General features: G+C 38.4%; 1 protein-coding gene across 1 annotated transcript; it reads right to left on the reverse strand.

Annotated features, from left to right (window-relative positions):
* Positions 1-591: 591 nt before the first annotated feature.
* On the reverse strand, positions 592-24,445 carry LOC121511388 (exportin-5). Its single transcript, XM_041790046.1, has 33 exons — positions 24,254-24,445; positions 23,581-23,702; positions 23,421-23,493; positions 22,253-22,390; positions 21,773-21,955; positions 21,656-21,682; positions 21,361-21,546; positions 19,484-19,560; positions 19,356-19,400; positions 18,759-18,849; positions 17,542-17,625; positions 16,138-16,263; positions 15,971-16,061; positions 15,761-15,889; positions 15,291-15,406; positions 15,052-15,207; positions 13,452-13,493; positions 13,272-13,361; positions 12,984-13,183; positions 12,790-12,892; positions 12,505-12,686; positions 9,321-9,421; positions 9,125-9,221; positions 8,885-9,021; positions 8,611-8,708; positions 8,448-8,494; positions 6,839-6,942; positions 6,165-6,224; positions 5,981-6,075; positions 5,787-5,894; positions 3,620-3,757; positions 3,028-3,195; positions 592-2,786 (listed from the first exon to the last, which is right to left on the reverse strand). The coding sequence occupies exons 1-33, from the start codon at positions 24,353-24,355 to the stop codon at positions 2,640-2,642; spliced, it is 3,663 nt and encodes a 1,220-aa protein (XP_041645980.1). The 5' UTR covers positions 24,356-24,445; the 3' UTR covers positions 592-2,639.
* Between the last annotated feature and the right edge of the window lie 215 nt (positions 24,446-24,660).

Consider the following 24,660-nt stretch of genomic DNA (forward strand, 5'->3'; position numbering starts at 1 on the left):
AACCACACTGCATTTTTTAGAAGACTATTTTCTCTTTTGTACAGCATTTTAGTGTTGAACAAGCATTTTTTTTTAAATGGCCACGTGTGAACAAACATTTCCTAAACACAATGAAATTAATTCACTAGAAGTTTTATAATGGTTCCTCTTCTTGGGTATAAATGATCCAAACAAAAACTTTACTTAAAAAGAAGTATCTGAACTTCAAGCCCATCTGTATGCTTTTTTTTCTGAGCTCTCCTTACATTAAAATACCTCTAATTAATTTTGGTCTGAATCTACACAACGCATAAGAACTCTCTACCTGGTATCTCCAATAGATTACATTTTTAAGCGATCTTTTGGACTATGGAGGAATGTAGTGCTTGTTCACCTTTTCTCACTGCTGGAAATACCAGTACAAACACAGAAAAAGACACAAAAACAGAACAGCGTCACAGCTGTACAACTAGAAAACAGATAAACTTGTATTGAGCTACTGGTTGGTTGGTTAAGTCGACCCTTAGATAATCATCGTTGACCCTATTTTAGCTTTGTCTCAGATACAATTATCTGGTCAAGTTTGTCAAAGTTTACAGTGAGTGTTTTGGCACTAAATGTGGCTTTTATTTAATGTATGATATGTGCTCTGAATTATACAACTCATTTACAACACAAGACTGTGCTGATATGAAGGACAAAATACAAACAACCATTGCCCTTAAATACTGTGCAATATCTGCATGGTGGACAACTGATGTTCATATTTTAATCTACTGTAATCATTAAAGAAAAAAAACAATGTGGCTGCTCTCCCTTAGAGTAATTTTCCCTATAGTTTCTTCACCTCATCGTAGGGAACATCGCAACTGAGGTACCATTACCACTTCTCCCACAATCAGAACCTGCATATAAGCTTATCCAGTCAACACAAAGTTTTGGTAAATAGAGAAAAGTGCACCAAGATTTAAGCATTCCTTTTTGTCTTGACCTGGGATTTACACCCACTGGTAACTTCATTGGGTATACCGATTCAACTGCTTATTAATTCAAATGTCTAATCAGCCAATCACATAGCATTTAGAAATGTAGACATGGTCAGGATGATCTGCTGAGACCACATCAGATGCCACTCCTACAAGAAACTGAGGCTAAAATTCACAAAGGCTCACCATATTTGGACAAAACAAGATTGGAAAAACCTGGCCTGTTGAGTCTCAGTGGCTTCAATGAAATTCAGATGGTAGGGGCAGAACTGGGCATAAACACAAAAGCTTTCCAGACCATCAACAATCACAGCACGGCCTTAAATCAACCGTCATCCCAACTCTGACATTCGCCTTAAACTAGAGGTTATATCGACATAACTAAGTGCACTGGTGCTACCATGTGACTGGCTGATAAGACATTTACTTTAATGAGCAGTTGAAGAGGTCTACCTAATGAAGTGGCTGTTGAGTATATCAGCCCTGACAGCAGCACTGTGGTCACACAACATATCTGTCAACACTTAACTCTTAAATATAAATTATTTATCAGTTGTGCACTGCTGACCTCTTGGCCAGGTCACTATTGTAAAAGAGATCTGGATCTCAACAGGTCTTCATCAGGATAAACAAAGGTTAAATTTAAAAAAAATTCTCATGCAAGCACTTGAAATTAATAAAAACATTTGGTCCAAGAAATCTCAACAAGCAACACACTCCTACCTTCTCTACTGGGTTACTTGTTTGGATTTGGTAGTAGTACTGCGTTTTTCTTTGTTGAAGCTAAGGTGAAGGACTCTATATTGAGTGGATTTTGGCAGCCTCAGTCGACAAAGCAGCACACTCTATATCTTTGTCACTACTGTCCACAACATACTATATATTCTCTAAAGAAGATTTTCATCCTTTCTTCAACTTTATAAAGTAAAACTGTCTGCAAATCTCAGCAGAGGAAAATGTACACAAAGGTTATATTGGTGTACTGTAAATTGCTTTGCAGGCCACAGGCCTTGTGGCCACTGTAACAGACATTCAAATCAGCGTCATATATAAACAGTCACCACTCGCCTGTTTGTTGTGTGGATCGTGAAAAACCTCATTACTGATGTTAGTCTGTTTCATACCCAATTAAAAACTCCTTCTTGTATGTTTAAAATACAAAACTCAGTTTGGGTCTCAGTTTGACTCTTGTTTCTTAAATGGACAAATTTTGCCCATAAACTAAAGCAGGAGAAACAACTTCATAAAGGAATGATCAAAATAAAGGTTATTTTTGGTGACCATGAAATAAGGGTTGCACAGATATGGCAAGTCTACATTCTGAATGTCTCCGACAGAGAAGCTGATAATTCTTTAATTCAAAGTATCACCATGGCTTTTATTTCTATGGGCCAGGGAATGGAAAAGAAATGTATAAAATGATTTTAGAGTGTGATACTGGCCTGTAACACTCAAAGAAAGATAATTCATTTAGTGTATTAGAGGTGCCGTTAGGTTTTAAATAAAAGATCTAAATCTATTGAAAACAGGAAGTGTTGACTGATATGTTAGGTAGCACCGCACTGCCCCTGCTGGCAGATAATAAGTGAAGGAAACCCTGCTGAACTCCTCACTCTCAGGCCTGGCTATCACGCCTTCAGTCAGAATGAAGTCCATTAGACCCACAGTGTCTTCCTAAAGGGTGTTATTCTCTGGAGAGAAGAGAGCTGCCAAGCCCAGTGCTTCAGTGTCCGTTATATCTTTGTCAGGCTTTGGCCTTTTAAAGAGCGACGGAAGATTCCGGATATGGACCTCCTTCCTGAACTGCTGGCACAGAGCTTTCTGCAGAGAGAAGAGAGGTTAAATAACAAAATGTCCAACATCTACCAGAGTGATTTTCATTAGACTGTGCAGTCCTGTTGAGCTGCTGCAAGTTTGTTTTCTGCAGAGCGCAGAAGATTTACAGCGCAGCCAGAATCACACTGCTGAGTAATGACTTGCATTATTGAGCCAGCGTCCCTCTACAGCTGCAGTTTGGTACAGCAGAAGAGTGCTGCTCTCTAGTGGACGAATGTGGCATTACCCCAATAGTTCCTGCAATGAGCTTCTTAAACTGGTCTTTTCTCTTCTTCTGTGCGACCTTCTGGGGCCCATTGGGGTCCATGAGCCTGTGATCGTACTGGTCCAGAGCCTCAACATTGATGTTTGGGATCTGTGTCATCACCACTCGCAGCTCCATGTAGCGAGGGCGCTAACATAAAGAGACAAATGAGTATATATGAAAGCATGCAGATTAAAGAAATTAGACATTACCTCTGAAGTCAAAGGATAACAGGATATCAGATTAGAATATTTAATATCAATTATAAAGCAAGTCAAAAAACAGAAAAAAAAAACAAACCGTGGCATATAATATATATACAGCTGTAAAATCAATATGTTTTGGATTTGAAATGTATGCTGTGTAAAACACAATTTGTAGATGGCTTGTTTTTTCAATTTTGATGACATCTATAGACAAAAAAAAAAATCACAAAACGTTTACTCATTCTGATGAACTTGCAGGGAAAATAATTAATAGCATAGTGTTACATAATTTATAGGGAACAAAAAGGAGAGAAATGGCCAAGATAAAGAGCACAGAGCCTATTGGCAGAGATTGCCATTAAACTCACCAGATTGTCATAGATAAGCATCGCCAGTTGAATGAGGGCAAAGTTGCAGACCTCATGCTGCCCGTGGATCTGAAGGCCTTGAAGGACGCTGGTGTAAAACCATATGACTGCCTCTGGAAGAAGATTTCCCCCCACCACCTGAAGAGATGGAGACAGTGTGGAAGGAAACTTGGAAACATGTTGAAAATAAAACTATTTTACTGCCAACTTTATCCTTAACAAGCAGTTTGGGCCTTTGACTTAAACTACCGTTATGTCTTAGCATTGTATTTTCTGTTAATATCTGTTGTAATTTCAAAAAAGCAGAAAAATGCACTTGAACTATTAAATACGCCATGTCTTGCCCAGCAGAATGCACTCTCATTAGTAGTCTATTAGCTGTCTTGCAGACATCGCTAATAATAATGTAAAGCTGCCTATTTGAGCGGAACTGACACTAGAGCTGGTTAATCACTTATAACATTGAATATTTATTAATAACATTCGCTTAGGACAGAGACACTATAAGTAACTTTAAATGTTCATATCAAAATATGACCACAATCCAAATAGAAACAGATCACAGCCACTCACATTTTTATTATATCAGCCTAGGAGAGCTATATGAAAGGCAAAATAGCATATTATAGAGGGATTACTACATCAGTGCAGGGTTCACACAGAAACTCTGTCACTAAGTTTATTACTTTTTAATACTTATTTTAAGAGCCTCTTCACACGTTTTAAGTCACTTTCACATCTTCACTTTCTAACCTGTTATGTTAGCAACACAGTTACGGTAAATGTTTTGTTCAGTTACGGTAATAATGTGAAAACATTGAAGAGAAAATGTTACTGGCATTTCTTTTTGTAGTATGGAAATTGACCTTTCTTGGATCATTTTGAGATTGGAATATGTGAAAAAAGACATTGGTTTAATACCATACAGCAGCAGGTGATGGAGCGTCTCATTTTTCTACTTAAACCACCAAACAGTAATCATACCATAATCTAGACTTACCTATTTACAAGTTTTGCACTAAATCAAAACTCAAAAGTAGAACAACTACGCCCTCATAGCCTTGCATTTAAGACTTTTTAAGAGCCTTAATATTTTCTAAATTGATTTATCCACTTTGAATACTTAAAACCTTACAGACACCCTGCAGTAAATTAAAGGTTTACTTAAGAATTTACACATTTCAAAATGACATGTACTAAAAGCCCAGTGAATTCACTTTCCCTTTTTTGGCTTTATGCCATTTGAAGTAGGCAGGGCCATGAAAAGTGTAAGAAATCAGGGAGAGAGAGACTTCAAAATGCTCTTTGAAAAAGAACAATTCTAACTGCTTTAAGGTCAAGATTGGTCTAAAAATAAAGTGCATTCTTTATTCTTATTTTATCAAGTCTTACTAAAGAGTTACAAGTTAAGCATTTAGATCCCTTCCTAAAGTCCAACTTTTGTCACTCACATCATCAGGAACCAAGCCCATTAATCAAATCTCTGCCTGCTGTCCTTCAGCTGCTTCACTGGCTCCCGGTCAAAACTACTGCATTGTTTTTAAGATTCTGCACCTCACCTTTAAGGTCAACCAAAACATCACTCCTCAATATTTTTCTGAACTCCTGCATATCAGTATACCCTCCCACACTCTCAGGCTGTCTTCCATCCATCTCACTGTACCATCTGGGCACTTGACCACCATGAGATGTAAAGCCTTCTTTCGCTCCCAAACCCACCTCTGGAAGCCCCTCCCACAAAATGTCAGTAACACTGACTCTCCGATTTCAAATCCCATCTCAAAACTCATCTTTTAAAACTGATGAGACCAATTATTTATTAGCCTACACAATATTTCATTTTCTATTATTTTTATTGATCTTTTTGACGTATTTTTATTTTTACTTTCAACTAAACTGACCTTGAGTGCTGTGAAAGGCACCTAGAACATGTATTATCATTTTTAAGCTCTTTCAGGAAATTTTAGCCTTTAAAAAATCTAAGTACTGAATTGTAAGGAAAATCAGAGAGTACTCAGTGACCAACTGTAACACAGTTGGATTTTGTATTTTCTATAAATTTCATTAAAAATAAAAAATGGCCAGTGTTTTCCTTTGAAAGAGGGTTTTGACACGGATTAATTTATAAACCAGGCTATACTGAACTATTGCTTATCAAGTGCTCTACCTGTTGCAGGAGTGTCCAGCAGACCATGGAAGCAGTGCGGTGACAGTTTAAAGTGTCCTTCCATGACAATGAGGTGAAGGAGAGAGTCAAAAGACTCATGTAGATGTTCTGAGTAAAGGGAGGAGAGAAAATGATGATAAATAAAGAGGACATAAGTTTCCTTTTAAATTTTATGTGATGAGTCCTAGGCCAACCTCGTGCTTCATCAGGCATTTCCCCAGCTCTGTCAGCTCCTCTGTGGGTTGAGCAGGAGGTGCCGTCTGTACCGAATCCATCACCATGTCTTCATCTATGAGAGCACATTTGAACAAACATGATGAGATGCTCGTCACAAAACAAGTGAGATTTTATGATACACATTTTGAATTCGACTCATACCATCTACTTCCTCCTTATTTGCTGCTGGTTCAGGTGCTTTTCTTGAGATACAACACACAACTATAAGAAAAGGAAAAACAGAAATATTAAAGCCCTAGAATAAGTTTACACTAGAAGAGTAAGAGCAGATCATGCAGCAATGTGCTGTATCACAAAAATCCCAAACAATGCGCATTTAGGTATCATTTTAATTTGAAATCTTAATTACCACCCTATTAAACAGATGCATCATCTCATCGAAGTGTTGAGTATCCGCTCAATGTAAAGTTATGGCTGGAATCTGTCTTTTCCTAATGCTTTCTACAACAGTTTTGAGCTTGTGTAGCTGACAAAAATATAATTTTAGAAGGATAAAGTGCATAAGCAGTAAAAAACATAAGCCATGTGCTTCACTGTATGCTTTATTGAATTTAGATGTGGATATCAAACAACAAACATTAATGTAATGAAGATAACCTAATCTTATATACTGAGCCAAACTGGCTGGTCTATACAGTTAGTTTTTTCACAGCCAAATCCCTGACTCACTATGTTCTGTTAAAGCAAACCATGGGTGATCATTTTAAGGCACTGACATTACAAACTAATGTTTGTAATGTCAACTAATAAAACTTGTGTCTTTGCAGAGAAATGACTAAGCTTTTATAGAAATTAGTGCAGTTTGAGAAACTTACTGAGGAGATCCAGTACCTCCCTGGTGATCAGACGCACTAGCTGCTCCTCTAACATCTCCTGTGTCACCTGGCTTTCATGGCACAAAACCTCCTCATCCTCATCACTGAAAAGAAAAACAAACAGGTTACCAGTATGTTCATATGTTCTGTTTGTAGCTTAGAAATGATGAGCTATCAAAGAATCAAACAGATGCAACTTTCACACTCACACTCCTAAATAAATCAAGACCTATAAGGAGGCAGCATCTGAAATCTATCAGTTACTTGTTTACAAGATGGATAAGGAGAGGGGTTCTAAAGTCAAACCATGATGTTAATAGGATGTCCGCAAGACAGATGAAGTAGAGGTCAACCCTATGATGAGAGTTTGTCTTTATTCCAACACTACATATTATAAGACACAAGTGTTTAGAAGAACACATTCAGCAGAAAAGTAGCAGGAAGCAGCCTCATCACATACGCAAAGATCACAGCAGTTACAGAATACCAACATCATCATTTCCATCTACTCACTCGCCAAGAATTTTCAAGAATATTTCCTGCTGTGTTCACACAAACCACAACTTCACAAATTTCATAGGAAAGGGCACAGGTATTTTCCTGATGGTCTCAGCCATTACAAAGTGCTGGTTAGAGAAAAATTGTCAAACAGCTGGTCTCTTTGTTAGCATTGTAAAACAGTTGCATCCTTTGGAACAGATGACTTATTCTATATGACTTCAAAAAGATCTTGGAGAGAAACAGTGGGAAAAATGGAACATTTATTTAGCCAATTAATGTTTACTGGTGTTTTGATAACTGTCACATGTGCATGTATGTCAGTATGGGTATGTATATGAGTGTATGCATATAAATACATAGTTTACATACAAGTTTTTGTACATCTCATTTTAATGAGGCTATTTTATTGCACTTAAGTTTGGACCCACTTGTTTTTTTTGTTTTGTTTTGTTTACTGTACCTGCAATTTTGTTCTATCTGAAAACTATACATGAAAAGTTAAAAAAAAAAAAAAAAGAAGTTGCACAGGGGGCCTGGTGGTTTAATGCGTGCCCCATGTAATGCGGGCCCGCCTGTGGCCCTTCCCTGCATGTCTCTCCCCAACTCTATCCACTGTCCTCCTCTATCAATAAAGGCAAAAAATGCTCATAAATAAATCTTTAAAAAATATAAGAAAGCTGGCAGTAAAAATTCCTAGCAAAGTTGGGGCACACAACTGAAATCATGGGGAAGACTGCTGACTTGACAATTGTCCAGAAGATAATAACTGGCAAGCCACAGAGGGTCACCGCTAAAAGGGCAGGCTGTTCTCAGAGGCTTTATCAAAGCATATTCATGGAAAGTTCACTGGTAATAAAAGGTGTACAAGCAACAGGGATGAGCTCAGCCTCCAGAGAATTGTTAAACAAAGCAGACTCAAGAACTTAGGCAAAATTCATGAGGAGTGGACTAAGGCTGGAGTCAGTGGATCAAGAGCCACCAGACACAGACGAGTCCAGAACGTGGACTGCAAGTGTCGTGTTGTTAGTGTCGAGCTACTCCTGAACCACAGACAATCTTCAAAATCTCCATAAAACCAAAAACTGCAAAACAGTAACCTTTAACTTACTTTACTGAGGTCCTCTGGTTGATGACCTGCCATTTGCCGTTGAGTCTCTGTAGACGGAAACACAAGAAAGCTCTGAGACTTGGCAACAACAACCACCGAGTGAGTGGACTGTGAATGGTGAGAGTGTTAAGTGTTACTGCATTGGGCGGGTGACAGTCCTTACCTGCTGCATGTAGGTGAACATAGGGCCCAGAAGGGGGCAGAGTAGACTGTTGTAGTACTCCTGAGGACATGATAGCACCAGCTGCTTCAGAAACACACGTACCAAAAGTTAAAGAAAACAGATGTTAACATGAAGAAACAGCTTGGTTCGTGGAGAGTAACCTTCAAAAGGCTTTTGAGAAAATAATGTGCACAAAGGAGTGTAAAAAAATAAACACAGTAATGCATGGCAAAAGGACAAGCATGCAAATCAAACGAAAGCAAGTAAAGGATATGAATCATTGGGCGAAGTCTGTGGTCAGGCACGTGATCAAGGGAGACAAAAACAGAGCCGGTTATTTCTTCAGCCAACCTCTCGATGGTGTAGAAGTCCTGCTGCAGAGCTGGCCCGACATTTCCCAGGACATGGAAGCTATGTGAGTAGAGAAAGCAAAAAAGAAGGTTTAATTTATTTTACAACAAACTGTTACATAGACACTCTTAAAAAAGGGAAAGAGTGCAAGAACTAATGTTACCAGTTGTCATAAAGTGTGGTGAAAAATCCCTGCATACGCTCCAGGTTGGATCTGTACACAGGAGCATCATAAATATCCAGAAGATGCTGAGAAAGACCTGGAGAAAGAGAAAATTAAGGTTAAAACACATTACTTTCAGATGATGGCTTACTAAAACCAAGACACATATACAGGTATGAAGCTCTTTTTTTTTTACCAAGAACAACATTCTTCTCTGCATCCATCACCTCGTGGGCTCTGGAGAAGGTTTCACTGAGGCGAGCCATGTTCTCTGGCAGGAAGAGACTGTTGTGAGTCCTGACGTGAGGAGTAATGAAAACAGAGTTGTCACAAATAAGCAGGAATGACTAATGAGACAACATTAGACATACTGGTAACCCTTTTAAACATCTAAAGATCATGTCTGATGTTGACACAGTCATCTATCATTTGCTTTTAATGACTTCTGCATTTTGTAAATTATCATCTGGCTTTTTCTTTTACCATATTTGACAGACAAAATAGATATTTGTTGTCATATCTGTATCCGGGCTGACTGGCTGTCCTTGTATCTACGTAGAAAACAGGTAGCCTGACTCTATAGCTTAGGGCAGAGATATACTTTCTTTTAACTAAGCACATGGGAATGCATGATGCCTGTCATGCAAGTCCTCAAAAATGAATGCGAGGCAGACACAAGATGCAGTATGCACATGTGTGGCAGGAGGTGGTGAAGCGACTGAGAGGATGTGAGAGTGAACACAGCAGCAAGAAGAATATTAAGTTTTCTTTTACTTCCCTGCCAGGGCACGTGTTACTTGAGGACACCACTTGAGGGAACACCAGTTAGCTTAGGCAGAAACAACTACCTCACATGTAGAATGTAAACAACAAACATGGAGACACCTAAGGAGGTTGCTGTCATGTGAATTCTAAGATCAGAACTTGCAAAATGTTAACATCAATAATTGGCAGTAACAGCAGATCAGCTCAGGCTGATGACCAATAGAACACAGTCTGTCTTTTGTTTCTACATTTTCCTCTGTACATGGATATTATGCTCCTGGTATATTGGTTTATTAGACATGGTATTACCTGGTGGGTGTGGTTATTACAGCAGCTGATGAAAACAGGATGAGTTCTTGCTAATTATACTTTGTTTTTTATTATGAGGGCCACAAATAAAATTTCTTTATCAGATATGAAGCTTAGCACAAGTTTAAGCAGGAAGACCATTTATTTCCATTCATTCTTTCATTCATTAATAATCACTCACCCTTTTCTACGTTTCCTCCTCTGGTAGTCAGCTGGTATGAGCATCTACTCACTAAAATTCTGAGCCAATCCTTTTCTGCCACAACTTCTCTTGATCCAATCACCCTGCTGCTCTCATGTTTCAAAAACTATTCTCCTCTCCTCTACAGTTAGTCTGTTGTTTCAGTGCAACTGCTGCAGCCCTCCTCCACCCCAGCTACCTCCATTCTATCTCATCTGAGGTCAGGTCCAGCTCCATGCATCCTGCATCCTTTCATCTCCATCTCTAAGTTTTATCATTAGTATCTGGGTTAAGTCCGCTCTTCATCTTATCCTACTCTTTCCATCACCACGACCACTAGTGTCTAGACTCCAAAGGGGGTATCCTATTTTTATGTGACATTTAAACATATCATAAAATATAGAGTATTGTCATCAAATTTACTGAAGTTACCTGAACGCATCATATTCTCCATCCTCTAGATCCTGAAGTTTGCTAATCAACTTAAATTCTGCCGATTCCACAACAGATTTCTACACTGGATTAATACTTTTAACAAACAAGACTTGCTACAAAGTTTGGGAGCACTTTTCAGCATTTATTTGAGCAGCTGACGAAGAAAACTGTCTTGAATCAGCCGAAGAGAGTGAAATGAGTGTCTACTGTATTACTCCCAGCACAGGGATATGATTGCATGTGATTTGCAGGCGGAAGCATTTTTCCTTAAGCCAACAGATGAAGGTACAACACTCTGTTGATGGACAATACTGATGTGCTTTTAGTTTACGTTCCCCTTGAAAGTACTGATGCATTTTTTTCCACCAGTTGCATCTTAAAATGACGTTACGTCACAGAGCCTATGAGACTTGATAGCAGTATCGATAAGCTAAAACATTATTGATTTTCGGGTATTAGAAAAATACAGAACCGGATGCATTTCGACCCCCATCCCTAATAATGACATCACAATTGAGTCTTTTGAAACATTTCCAAACTTCTAAATAAATCATTGTAGTGCACAGGTGATGCATCAGACTGACATGGGGAGGGCATTGCAACTATAATAATAGCTCAGAGCAAGTATCTCCAGCCTTATAGTCACTCCACAGAGACAAACATTGGAAAGATAAATTCTCTTTTACAGTTTGATGTTCAAATACCTTAAAAAATAATCAACTTAGGTTGATCATCTATCTTAGGATGAGTGTATCGGTATAACGATTAACCGTGTAAAACTACTGACTTTTGGCCTAGCATATACATGGCTGCAATTGGATTAGTAGATGTTTTTGTCCTTTGTTTTCATTAAATACAATCTAATGAGAGCAGTTTGACAAAACAAACTGAACAGAGAATTATTCACAAGGACTGTTTTTATTTTCAACAGCTGTTGTAATGACAACATCTATGAACACATTTGGATCGAAGTCACCAGTTAACACAGTCACCAATTAAAGCAAAACACAAGGGCTGTTACGCCCGTGCAATGAGGAAAATGTTGGACTCATCTGTTGGTCGTATTCAGCCTGAGCTCTCAAGTATTCCCTCTAGAGATATTCTTCAGTAACGTGAACTGCATACAGGCCAGTATATTTACAGGAATGCTTGTAACAACTTGACACAAACACAAGCTGTAAGACTACATTTATCTCTGGCCTGACCCTGCCTAATTCGTAAATTTACTGTTGATTTTGACCATAATTTGCAGATTAAATATCTTTCTTTCTTTAGGAAACTTTAAACTAATGATTAAGAGAATAAAGTCACTGACACAGAGTTTATGGAGATAAAAATCAATGGATGAGTAAGGGAATTTACCTTCTATTTAAATACATTCTGAGCTTTTGTAACTAGTGAAATCTGCCCCTTCTGGCAATGATACCTAATACATGTGTGAAGCACTTTAGCATTGGATCACACCTTAATTACAGGTTACACATTTTATTTTTTCAGCTGCTGCATATCTTAGGTCTTGCTTAGCTCTTGTTTAATGTCACTAACACTTTACCCATATCACGGCCCCATTTGGAGACATTATTCTCCTAAGTTTTTTTGTTTCTTAAACTGGTAACGTGGCTGAAGATTGCCAAGATTTGTTATGAAAAGGAGTATCTTTAGGTACACTGTTGGCATAGAGTAGGTATACCTGATCAGAGCCAGGAGGTTGGGCAGCAGAGCCAGAAACATGGCAGTGCAGGGATTTCTGTAGATGGGAGCTCCAGACAGGGTGTAGCCCACAACAAAGCCTCCAGCCTTTGCTTCCTCCAGGTCTGCAGGCCAACGGGATTTCTTTACCACTGCCAGCATGGCATATACACAGAAGCTAATCTAGAGAAAGGTCAAAGGAGAATTGTTGAATGAATAAACAAACAGAGCACTTTCAGCCATTCTAGTTGATTTTTCTGGCTAAAGTTTACTTATACACACTTACCCGCCCCCTATTCAGGCCTGCTGTGTCTGGATCTTTACTTTGATCACTGACCACCTGATCTGCTCCAACAAAGGACAGGAATACAGCAGGATCCCATAGCACACTGAAACACAAAGACAGGATATAAGTTCACTTTTAGTCCTTACACTAAATGAAATCTTATCTAATTAGAGGGACAAAAGATTTCAACATACTGTCTCATGTCTTCTGAGGTCCACTCTGCAACCACTGAGGCCATTAGCTCGTCCAGAAAGGCCTTCTGCTTTGCAAAGTCTTTAAACTGGTTACTGATGTGCACCAGAGCCTCCATTAGTGAACATTTCTCCAAGTAAGTGAGCCCTGCATCACTGGAGAACATTTTCTTCACGTGATTGTAAAACATCTCAAAGCTAGGCTGTGGAGGAAAAAAAACATACATTTACTAAACACCTATCTAAACAGCAGGTACACATTCGGTTTATTGAGGTATTATAGATATTTACCAAGAGAATGTGTGGGTAATCCCGGCAAATTTTTATGATGGAGGAACAAGCATGTCTCCTCACATTCTTCACAGCTCGGGTTCGAGGTGCCTACAGGTGTCAAATGAAGATTTGTTTTTGGTCTTTGGACATGAAAGAGGAGTCAAAATGTACATTTTTGGTCTTAAAGGGGCTCCTTACCTTATTGTCCTGACCAATCTCAAATGTGATGGCTTTAAATAGCTGTTAGGACAAGAGTTTAGCAATATAATGTCACATAAAAGGCAGGAATAATGTGCTAATGATGTGATGAGCTGAACTTTTTAAAGGAAATTTAATTAAAAAAAAAGAAAACATTCTGTAATAAAAGAAAGTACTTCAACGCGATTACTGGACTATTTTTCATTAGGTTTGACCATAATTTGAAGTTGAATTCTTCCCACAAATTCACAGGAATCCAAGACAGTCTGGCTGCAAGACCACTTCTTTCTAACACCACTCTCACAGACCGTTCATCTGAGACGAAATATATCTCAGAACAAAAATACACACTAAAACTTTCTAAATAAAACCAGAACAAACTTCCATTCAGGGTTAGGGTAAGGTTTAAAGTAAGGGTTATGATACCAAAAGTTTAAAGTCAAAAACCTCACCTGCAAAACCTGATTACAAAATGTTCAATAAAGCCAAGTTGTCTGCTTACAGGAAAAGCTCATGCTCCATAAAAACATTTAAACATATACAGCGTAGCTTACGTAGCTCAGTTAGTTAGCCATGAAAATACAGGTCTAGATTGGATTTTATAAGGTGTAAAATCCTCCGTAAATTAGCTTTAGATATATTTGCTAAAACTCACATTGCTAAAGCTAACTTAGCTACAGATAACAGGGCTATATAGCTATGCAGTTAAAGCTAAGCTCACAAAGCAGCCATGTAAGATACCCAGATGTGTTATCTACATAGCTTCATTAGCTTTAGCCATGTTCACTTGTTTTGCTAAAGCTTACTTTACGGAGCTACAAAGCTAAAGCTAAGCTCACAAATTAGCTATGTAAGATACGTTGATATGTTAGCTACGTACCTAAATTAGCTATGTTTGCAAAAGCTTATGTTGCTAAAACTAACTTACCTACATTGGCTTATGTAGTAAAGTTAATTACAAAGCTAACGTAACTATGTTAGCTTTAGCTAAACTTTTTTAGCTAAAGCTCACAGAGCTAAAGCAAGCTACTGTTGGTGTTTCTACTTCTAAAATGGATCTATGCATGATTTAATCCTTGATTAGACCTCTACTATGGGTTGCACCAACTGTGCTTAAGTTCAAACGTAGCCTAGTTGGAGCGTAAGTCCTTACTTACAACAAAGTTTATGCTTTACTAACATTTAAGGTGTTGCACCGGTGAAAATAGTTTCAATGTCGGCTTTAGTTATAGCTTAAATCTTACACCTATCTCCTACAAAGTGAAAAGTCCTGTGTAAAATATGGCTGTCATAGTGATAGTTCTGAGAGACAGATTTTTAAAAATAATCTAACACTGGAAATACATTATAGTTGCTAATTATAGCACTTGATGTCTGAGATATATATATATATATATAGTCTGATATGAATGTATGTGAGAATGGCCGTCAGAAATGTACGGTCTTCAGCTTGACCATTCTCCAGGAATCCCAATCAACACATCTACCTATCATGAAACTGCTTTTAATTATGTTTTTCCATATGTTTGCAGGCAAATACAAGGAAAGCATGCATGATAGATGAACATAACATGTAGAAGCCACAAATGACACTGCTGACCTTGTAGAGGACCTGTGGAAAAAACTGTGGCCTTCGTGTGACAAATAAGAAGAGGGCAGAGATGTTGGAGAGCACACAAGACAAGATGAGCGGATCTTTGGTTTCATAGTTCAGCACAGCCTGCAGCAATTCCATGCCCTGATCGATGGGCAACTTCTACACAAAAAAAGAGTAAAGCCTCACGTTATAATACAAAACATTTTTAAAACACCCTCTTTTGCTAAAGCTGCCCTTGTTACCTCCTCCTCCAGATTCCTGAAGATCTGCGTGACCATACACTCCATGAAGACAGTCATTGCATCCCACTGGACCACAGATGGAGACAGGAGGGAGCACAGGCCCTCAGCTGTCTTAGCTGTGAGATACAGAGGTATAAATTAAGAAAAATGTATAAAGTCCTTGAACTGAGAGGTTAAAAAAAAAAAAAAAACTATTTTCCCTCATGCACATTTCTCCTCAAGCCTGAGTATGTTTAACTACGATGGGCTGCAGGGCTTGCGCTAACATATAAATCTAACCAATTAGGATTGTTCCCAAACTTGAATTACCTCCGTACTGCTGCAAGTTTAATCAACCTGATGCACCATAAATGCACACAAAAATCAAACAAGAGACCCAAAACACATCTCTCCAGATAATTTACCATCTCTCTCCAGATAATTTACCATCTCTCTCTGATATGATGCCAGGAATAAGTGATACAACTTACAAGTGGTATCCCCGGTATCAATAGGGCTGGCAATTTGATACTGCAACCATTCTGCTGCAATCTGGAAAGCCTCCAGAGGAACAATGCGACATGCACATCTCACCACCTCCCCCTGCTGCCCTCGAAAAGCTGTAAAGCAAGAACACCATGAAAAAAATTAAAGGGTGAACTGAATAGCGATTATCTGAAGTGAATGGCCATAAAACTCACAACTGAAGAATGAATTGAAGTCTTCATCACTGTCGAAGTCCACACGGGAGTACACACAGCTTGGGTTATCATCTCTCGATGGAAAACCAGTCTGCAGAGAACAACAAAACCTTGAGTATCACTATTTCAGATTCCCTTGAGTGGTTACACTTGCAGCACTATCTCACCTTGACTAAGTTGATCATAGACACTTTGAGGTATTTGATCGCCATCTCCACAACAACCACGTTTTTGGACAGAGTCTCGTGTCTGAACAAAGCCAGCCAAGTGGCCAGAGTGGAGGACTTTAAAAACTACACAAAAAATAAAAGGGGACAAAGACAGCAACGTCACAAAAACATATTATGCTTCAAGAGCAGTCAATTAAAGTCCCTATAAAGTGAAATCCAAAATTGATGTCTAAACACACTAGATATGTTGAAATAAGGTAGCTATAAACATGTGAAAACCCTGAAATGTGACTGACTGAATATTGGATTTAGACTGTAAGAAAGTCGTTCACCTCTTTCGTAGCTAGGTTTAATTTGGCCAGGGCAAATATAGCAGCCCACAATGTCACCAGGAGCTATGGGGATTTACCTCACCTCCCTAATGCTGCAACAATATAAAATCACTGAGCAGTTCATCTCAATACAGTCTGCTGTTAGCCAATGTTAATGCCTTCATTGAAAATTAATTTTCAGTTAAATGTTGTTTTTGTTTATTGTGAGTTAATTTGCTAAATGTATAGTGTACAGTGGCCTACTGAGTGTTCAAAGCATCACAATGGAGAGCTCTGTGACAGATCTGTTAGATCTGGTGATATTTCACCCAAAGGTCAGGGGGCAGGCTAATTGCTGGAGTGCTTGTCTATTTTTCACTTGAACCAGATCAATCATCTTACCTGCTGAAGGTGTGTTGTGATCCATATTTCACTTTTCTTTAATCATGGATGATTAAAAGAGTGGCTTTGTATCTCTCAAAGCAGCAAATATATCCTGTCTGTGAGCCTAGCATTGCTACAGTTTAGCCAAGTATCTGATGATAGACACATTCTATTCCTGCCAAGTCGTCACAATAAAAGCCTCTAATGCTAATCATCATTGAAGACTTATTCTGGAGAGCAGCATCAGGGAATGGAGTGTTTAATGCAGCCATTTAACAACAAAGATGTCTCATATACCTCACATACCTCAAAAACAGGATGTTAGGAATTCCTGATGAGTTGCAGGATAAGAAAATGAAACAGAGACTCTATAGCTCTAAACCATCTGTATGGTGTTACATAAATGCAATTGTTTCTCTGTTGGAAAACAGAGTTGTAACAAAGCAGTATCTTTTTCTTAAACAGAGAGGATTAGCTTTCTCATGAGTGGGCGTGGCTTTGGGGCATTCAACGACACGCCTACAGCATCCCTGAGCAGATATGCCCGCCTCAGCTTTCATGGCGTTGAAGTTTAGTTTTATAAACTTAGAGATGTAACACAGTGGCCTGTCATACAATAAACCTAGATTGCAGAATTTTTATCACCTCACAGGGACTTCAAGGAGTTTACAGTGAAAGTTTAAGCAACATTTCCGTATCATCTCACCTGACTGGAATGTGTAGTAAAGGCTAAAACTGCCTCCATGTATTTGCTGAGATTTGCAGGTGTCTCCACCTCTACGTCTGAACCCTGAGGAACAAATGACAACATATTTCTACTGATCAATAACGAGAAAAAGAAAAACACATTACTGTCTACTTCTTCATGCAATTTTTGTGTGCATACACTCACTGGCCACTTCATTAAGTACACCTGTTCAGCTGCTCTTTCAAACAATTATCTAATCCGCCAATCACATGGCAGCAGCCAGTGCATTTATGCATGTAGACAGGGTCAAGATGATCTGCTTAAGTTCAAACTGAGCATCAGAATAGGAAAGAAAGGTGCTTTAAGCTTCTTTAAATGTGCTGTTTGTGGTCTGGCAGGCTGTTATGTTGCTTACGTCAAATTTAGACCCCATCACTGTTGCAAGAGAAATGGAGACTCATCAGACGAGGCAACATATTTCTTTCTTCTCTTGTCCAATGTTGGAGCACATATGTCAATTGCTGCCTCGTTTTCCTGTTCTTAGCTGCAACCAGTGTGGTCTTCTGCTGCTGTAGCCCATCTGCTTAAATGTTTGTCATGTTCAGAGATGCTCTTCTGAATACTACAGCACTGATGAGTAGTTAAGTTATTGTTGCCTCTCTATCAGCTCGAACCAGTCCGGCCATTCTCCCCTGACCTCGGCTATCGACGGGACATTTTGGCCCAGAGAACTGCTGCTCACTGGAAATGTTCTCTTTCTTGGATCATTCTCTGTAAATTGTAGAGATGGTTGTGTGAATCCCAGTAGATCAGCAGTTTGTGAAATACTCAGACCAGCCTGTCTGGCACCAACAACCATGGAACATTTAAAGTTGCTTTCCCATTCTAGTGCAATGTTTTGAGCATCAGCTGATCTTTTTCAACCACGTCTGCATACCTAAATGCATTGGTTGCTGCCATGTGATATGCTGGTTAGATATTTGTTTTAATAAGCAGTTGATCAGGTATACCAAAAGAAGTGCTTGTACATGCCATTTCTAACAAATTTACACAGTGGCACATTTGAAATCTTTTAAACATCTTTAACATAAACAATGAAAAAAAAAAAGAGTAAAAACAATTTAAAAAAAGGCACAATAAAGCGATATTAAGTCAAGGCACCAGCCTCTCAAAGTATCAATCACAACCTGAAAAGAAAATGCTGTTAATAGTTAATTAAAAAAGTATGAACTCACCACTAATGAGCAGAGCTGGCCTCCCAGAGCACACAGGACCTGACACAGCCTCTTCAGGAAGATATAACTCCGCTCCACCACCTCCATAGCTCTGAAAAGATACAGAGCTTTAAGTTGTAGCTTCTTTAAATTACCTTTATTTGATTAGGATTTATTATGGATCAACATTTTTGTATTTAAATTTTGAATATGGCCAAAAACTAATAATGACAGGGATATTACAGCAGAGTAAGTGACAAGAAAAACAGGCAAACTAGTTTTGTCTACAGAAGCATTGAGACATACGATGATTGATTATATGGTCATAGAAGACACTAAATTTTAAGTATTCATCCCCTTCTATCTCAAAGTTATAAGTGTTAAAGTAATTTTCTCCCTACAGTAAGTGAAATTGATGATGTTTAAAGAAGTTAAATGGTGAGGAACCTCCTCTGTCAATTGTTCTTTCGATGACAACGTGCCATAAAAAATCTTCGAAAACTATGTATTGCCTGAACTGAGATCTTTTAGAATATATCCAACACATGAAAGATACAGTTAGTATTTTTGTGTCTTCCCTCCTGCAGCATAAAAGACAAGAAGTGTCACAATACTCACTGTGATTCAGGAGATTTCTTACATATCGCCAGTCCATCTGCTGACCTGCAGCCACACAGACAAGAGAACATTCAATAACTGGTTGAGGCCTGTTGTGGGGTATAATAAATTGATGCGGTTGTACTCACTTTGCTGCAGAAAGTATGTAGTGAATGGCCACATCATCAAACAGCAACATGAATGGCTTTCTATCCTCCAGCTTGCCCTGCAGCAAAAGCACCAATAATTAAAAAGGGCTTACCATTATGGTTTTTTCATGCAAATATCCACTAAGGTTCTAAGCAAATTGCAGCATGAGTCATGTAATCTTCAATGCTGTAATAACAGAGGAAGTCTTTGTAGAAGCGCACAGCAGCTGCACAAACCTTTAAATAAGTGTATCATTTATCAGGAAACATCACCTGGATGAGAATCAATTAAAAACCCTGAGAGACAATTAAATTGGTTAATGGGTCCTGTTCTGAACTAAGGACCAATAGTAACTTTAAATACTAAGTTTAGTTAATTAGAAACTATCAGATGATCATCCTAATTTCAGAATCAAATTTGTGACTTATATCTCTAAACTATGGTAATATTGTAGCAATAAGGATGTCACAATACTGGAATTTTAAGCCCCAACTATGAAACTATTGACAATCTAACAATATCAATTCCTGTTTCAGTATTATGGCAACAAAAAACAATTTCTTGGCACACTGTAGAAGGAACATTATCAAGTTGTCTAAACACAAAAGTGAGTCAAAAGGCTCTTTTCAGTGGATCATGGATATGTGCCAGGAAAAAACGTTGCAAAAACTCTATATATAGCAAATTCAAATGTGTATTTTTAGGTTGTCATATGATAACCAGTAAATTCCAGTACTTCCTTTAAGAGTATATAATTATTTACTTCCTTCTCGTTGGATAACAAAGCTAAGATCACAAGGAAATTCCATGAGAAATGACCAAATTTCTTTGCTGTCGAGTAAAATTGGATAAATGTATGCATGTCCTTCTGTAATAAAGTGCTTTTTGTATTTTTGTTGTATCCTGTCCCTAGCTTAATTGCATCTGTTGTCCAAACTGTAAAATTTTTCATTAAATAAATTGTAATGGTTGAAAATTCTTTAAAAATCTGGGTCTTGATCTCCTTTAAGGAGGTGGTGGTGATTAAAATCCACAGGTATAAACTGTGCAAAAACAATAATGTTTCAGTTTTTAAAGATGTATTCTTCTCCAATGCTTCTGTCTTCTGAGATAGAGCAAATTTTATTAACGCTTCTCAATTCTCAAATAGCAGAACTGTGTTGCTTTAAAACATGTGGTGTTAAAAAATATGAAAGTATTGAAATGTTTAACAGCCTTCCATGGCACTGCCTAATTGTATTTTCATCATATTTTGCAGGATCAAATAACAGTGCAGATGTGATTATACGACCTTCATGTTGTGATACTTTTGAAGTATTTAGAGTCACAGTAATCCATGTCAAACATCTCAGGTCTTCTTGAATGAATATCACAAAATCCTGCAATAAATCTGACTTTCCTTGAGCTTATCAACCTTTATTAGGTGTATTAAAACTTTACATTTCACTCAGAAGTGGTGGTTCTCATGCCTCCAGGATTTGTTTTTGTGCCTCTCATCCTCTGTTCAATTCTTAATCTTTAGTGGCAAAGTACTCCTAATGGAACATGGTTTTCCTAACTTGTCTTAACTGAAGATGAGTTTATTTTAAGGGGTCTTTATGAAAAGAAAAATACCAAAATTTCTAGATTTGTCTTGTGAAACCTTTCAGCTCAGGACTATCAAGCTATCATAACTGTGTAATATATAGTCACAGTGCAGAATTGTGAGTGATACCCCAATTCTAAACGAATTCTATTTAAATCTGGTGACAGGTTTATGTGGTACAATGAGTGGAAAATCTCTGCCAAAAGAACCAGACTGAGTATAATCCCCTTACAGATATCAGGGTCAGTATTATGGCTTAACCACAGCCCTTAAGCACTTTTTGTAACTCACCTTTCTGCTGATAGCAATGAGCAAGCACTCTACTGCCTCCAGCTGCAGCTCTGGTTCACTCAGCAGCAAACACAAGATCTCCAGCAGATGACAGTTTCCAGAAGTAATGTGCACCAGTGACACCCAGTCTATGTAGCCTGCCAGTGTGTTTAGAGTAGCCACAGCAACTCTACAGTGAGCTCTGGCCTGTGTACGCGTGAAATAGAAGGACAAAGGGTAAAAATCAGGAAAGAGAGTGAAATAGAAATTAAAAAGTTCAGTTTGTAAGAGGTTGAGAGATGCAGAGGTTTCTCACCTGTAGTTCACGTCCAGGCAACTCTTTCTGTGAAAGATAAACACATAACAGTTTATTTTTACTATTTCTCTACATATTATGTTAAACAGATGTCAAAACACAATCATTTTTACAGACCAGTTTGCGATATTCTTTGACATTGACTTGCAGAATGGACATCATGAACTGGAAGATGCTCTCCATGTTCTGTGTGAGCGTCTGCTGGATGTCTCTGCGTCGCTGTGTGGGCAGTGTCTGGAAGGTGATCACATCCTCTGCCAGCCTTAACAGGATCAACATCACCAGCTCTGTCTGTGCCTCCTATGAATGATACGAGGGAATTTCGCTTCAACTTTATTTTGACAAGAAACATTTAAAACCACCAGATCTGGCAGTTGTAGCTTATGTTCAGAGTTAGCTAGCTTGAGAGCTAGTGCCTGAGAGGTGACTATCTGATCTACCAGCGGTACAGCTGACATGACATAATGACACAAAATGCTTTATCCTGAACTGGCCCTTATTTGCATGACAGGTGTTATATAACAGTTTTCAAATGGCAAGGTAGATGGAAAATGTTACAACTGATATACAGCTTCCTGTATTATATAATTAACTCACCCCTTGACTTGTAAGAGCCTCCATCTCTTTCAGCATGTCTGGCCAGTGCTGAGGCCATTCTCTTTTTATCATTTCTACTATGATTCGAGACAAGACGTCTTTGATGTGGCTCACCTCCTCTAGGATGGAATGAGTACCCTGAGAAGAAAATAGGGATCAGTGAAGGGTCTACAGATGTGACAATTATAAGATGTTTTAATCCCAGTTAGCAAAATGTTCGAAACTGCAGTACTTTTCAATATATGATTGTTTTTTAAATAATACAGCAGCGTTACTCAACCCTGCACAACTGAAGAGCCAAATTATTGGCTCTTCAAGGGGAATTATTATTATTATTCATGAACTTTTCAAATTAACTGATTTACAAAAAAAAAACTGAAAAAAATAGTAAAGCACATTAATATTTCTTGATTAATATGTCAAATTATAGTTATTTACTTGCATTCCTGAACAGAAAAATGAGTTTTAGTGGTTGAATGTTATGCTTGATTCATTTCTGACTTCTCAGAGAAGCCCAGTGAGCCGGCTCAAATTTGGGTGAATTCAGTTTGAAATCCCTCATTCCTGTTCAACATGGTAAAACGTGGAGAGCTCACTGAAAATGAAAGAGTCCGCATTAAAGCACTTCATGATGCTGGATGGTCTCTGAGACAAATATGACAGGTGGTCTAATAAATTTGTTGAGCGCTGTATCTTGCATGTTCTCTCTTCTGCACATACAATGGAACTACTAAAAAAAAGGTTGACAACTAAACTTTACATTTATAGCCTCTTGTATATGTGGTGGAACAAACTGAGGCCAAATTTCTCTTTTAGAAGGTTTTCGGGGGGGGGGGGTATTTTTCCCAAGTAAGACTTCAAAGAGCCATAAGTCACTGCAATACAGCCTTGGTTATTTTATTATCAATAATACTGAATAGTACAAAAGCTTTCAAAAACGTCACATCTACAGTTATACTGTATACTTCCCCAGGAGTGCAGGAGTAAGTGTGCAGTTTCCACTGAAATAAGTATTTTAATACTGGCTGTCTATGTCTTCTATTGCCATAGTATCAAAACGGGCATCAATTTTGCTTAGTCTTTAAAGGCAATATATCAAAGTTAAAAATTCTGGCATCTTGTCAACCATAATGCTATTCATAAGAGTTTTATAATTTTATCTGCTTACATTTGACAACAGCTGCATGGCGCACTCCTTCATCTGGACTTTCTCTTGTTGCTGCATGTTGTTCCATCTGAACCTAAAATAAAAACAAACTTCCGGTAAAATATGTAGCTTTTTATTGGGGGATTTGGCATTACTGATGGTATTTTATAATAACACTCACTTGATGACGTGTTCCAGGATTTGCAAACCAAAGTGTCTCACTACAGCTGGCTGTGCTTTGTCGGCTAATTGTATGCCACATGGGACACAGAAGGAGCTTGTCTCTTTAAACTCTTCACAAAACTGTGATAAAAAAACAAAGAGGACATAAATACACCAGTGTGAAGATATAACACTAAAGTTACATTTGCTTAACTCAACCGTTAATGTGTAACGTCTGTCGGAGAGACAAAACAATCGATGCTGTAGCAAATAAAACAACTGAAATAACTGAACAAGTAGCCGTTAACGCTGAGTGTAACGCAGCTTTAATCAGTGTCACGTAACTTTACGTTTTAAATGGATTTCTACCTTTAATTAACCTAAATGGGATTATCAAGATTAAACCAGATGTTAGCATGCCAACGAATGAATGAACGAAAGCGACAGCGGCTAAGGTGATGAGAGAACAACCATGACACACCGGTTAGCTCCCAAGCTATTAACATTGCTAACACTGCCAACCATACTAAATGTAAACACACTGCTGTAGCAGGGCTACTACTGCTTGCTCTCCGCTAAAACAACGTCTTATCCAGCTACACAGACATTTCTTTCTGTTTTCACAACGGCTCCAATAAATGACAAGTTCGGCTAGCTGGCAGCTAACTAGCAACCCATAATGATGATGCTACCTTTAGGGCCTCCAGTCGGTATATTTGGCTTGTTTCTGCATCCATCATCGCATTCACAGCTTTGATTAGCTGCTCACACATGGCAGCTACCTGGTCAGCCATGACTTCAGGTAGCGTCTGTCACTAAAGGCAGAAGCGAGGGGCTCCCTTATGCAAAACACCTGCACAACAGTGAGCTACGTTCGCTCAGGGAGGTACCAACGTGCACAAAGTGTGCTGCATGCATGTTTGAACCTTTGGCTCGCCGTTGAAATTGAATTCTGGGAGTTGGAGTCAAAGCGATATTGCACGATCGTCTATACAGCGACAGAGCTGTCACTTCGATGCTAATTGTGAGGCTTATGAAAAGACAGAAAATTAATAGTAGTGTTATTGGCAAAGTAATTACAAATGCGATTGTTGTTCCT

The sequence above is a fragment of the Cheilinus undulatus genome, linkage group 6 (assembly GCF_018320785.1).
Source record: "Cheilinus undulatus linkage group 6, ASM1832078v1, whole genome shotgun sequence".
Taxonomy (NCBI): Eukaryota; Metazoa; Chordata; class Actinopteri; order Labriformes; family Labridae; genus Cheilinus; species Cheilinus undulatus.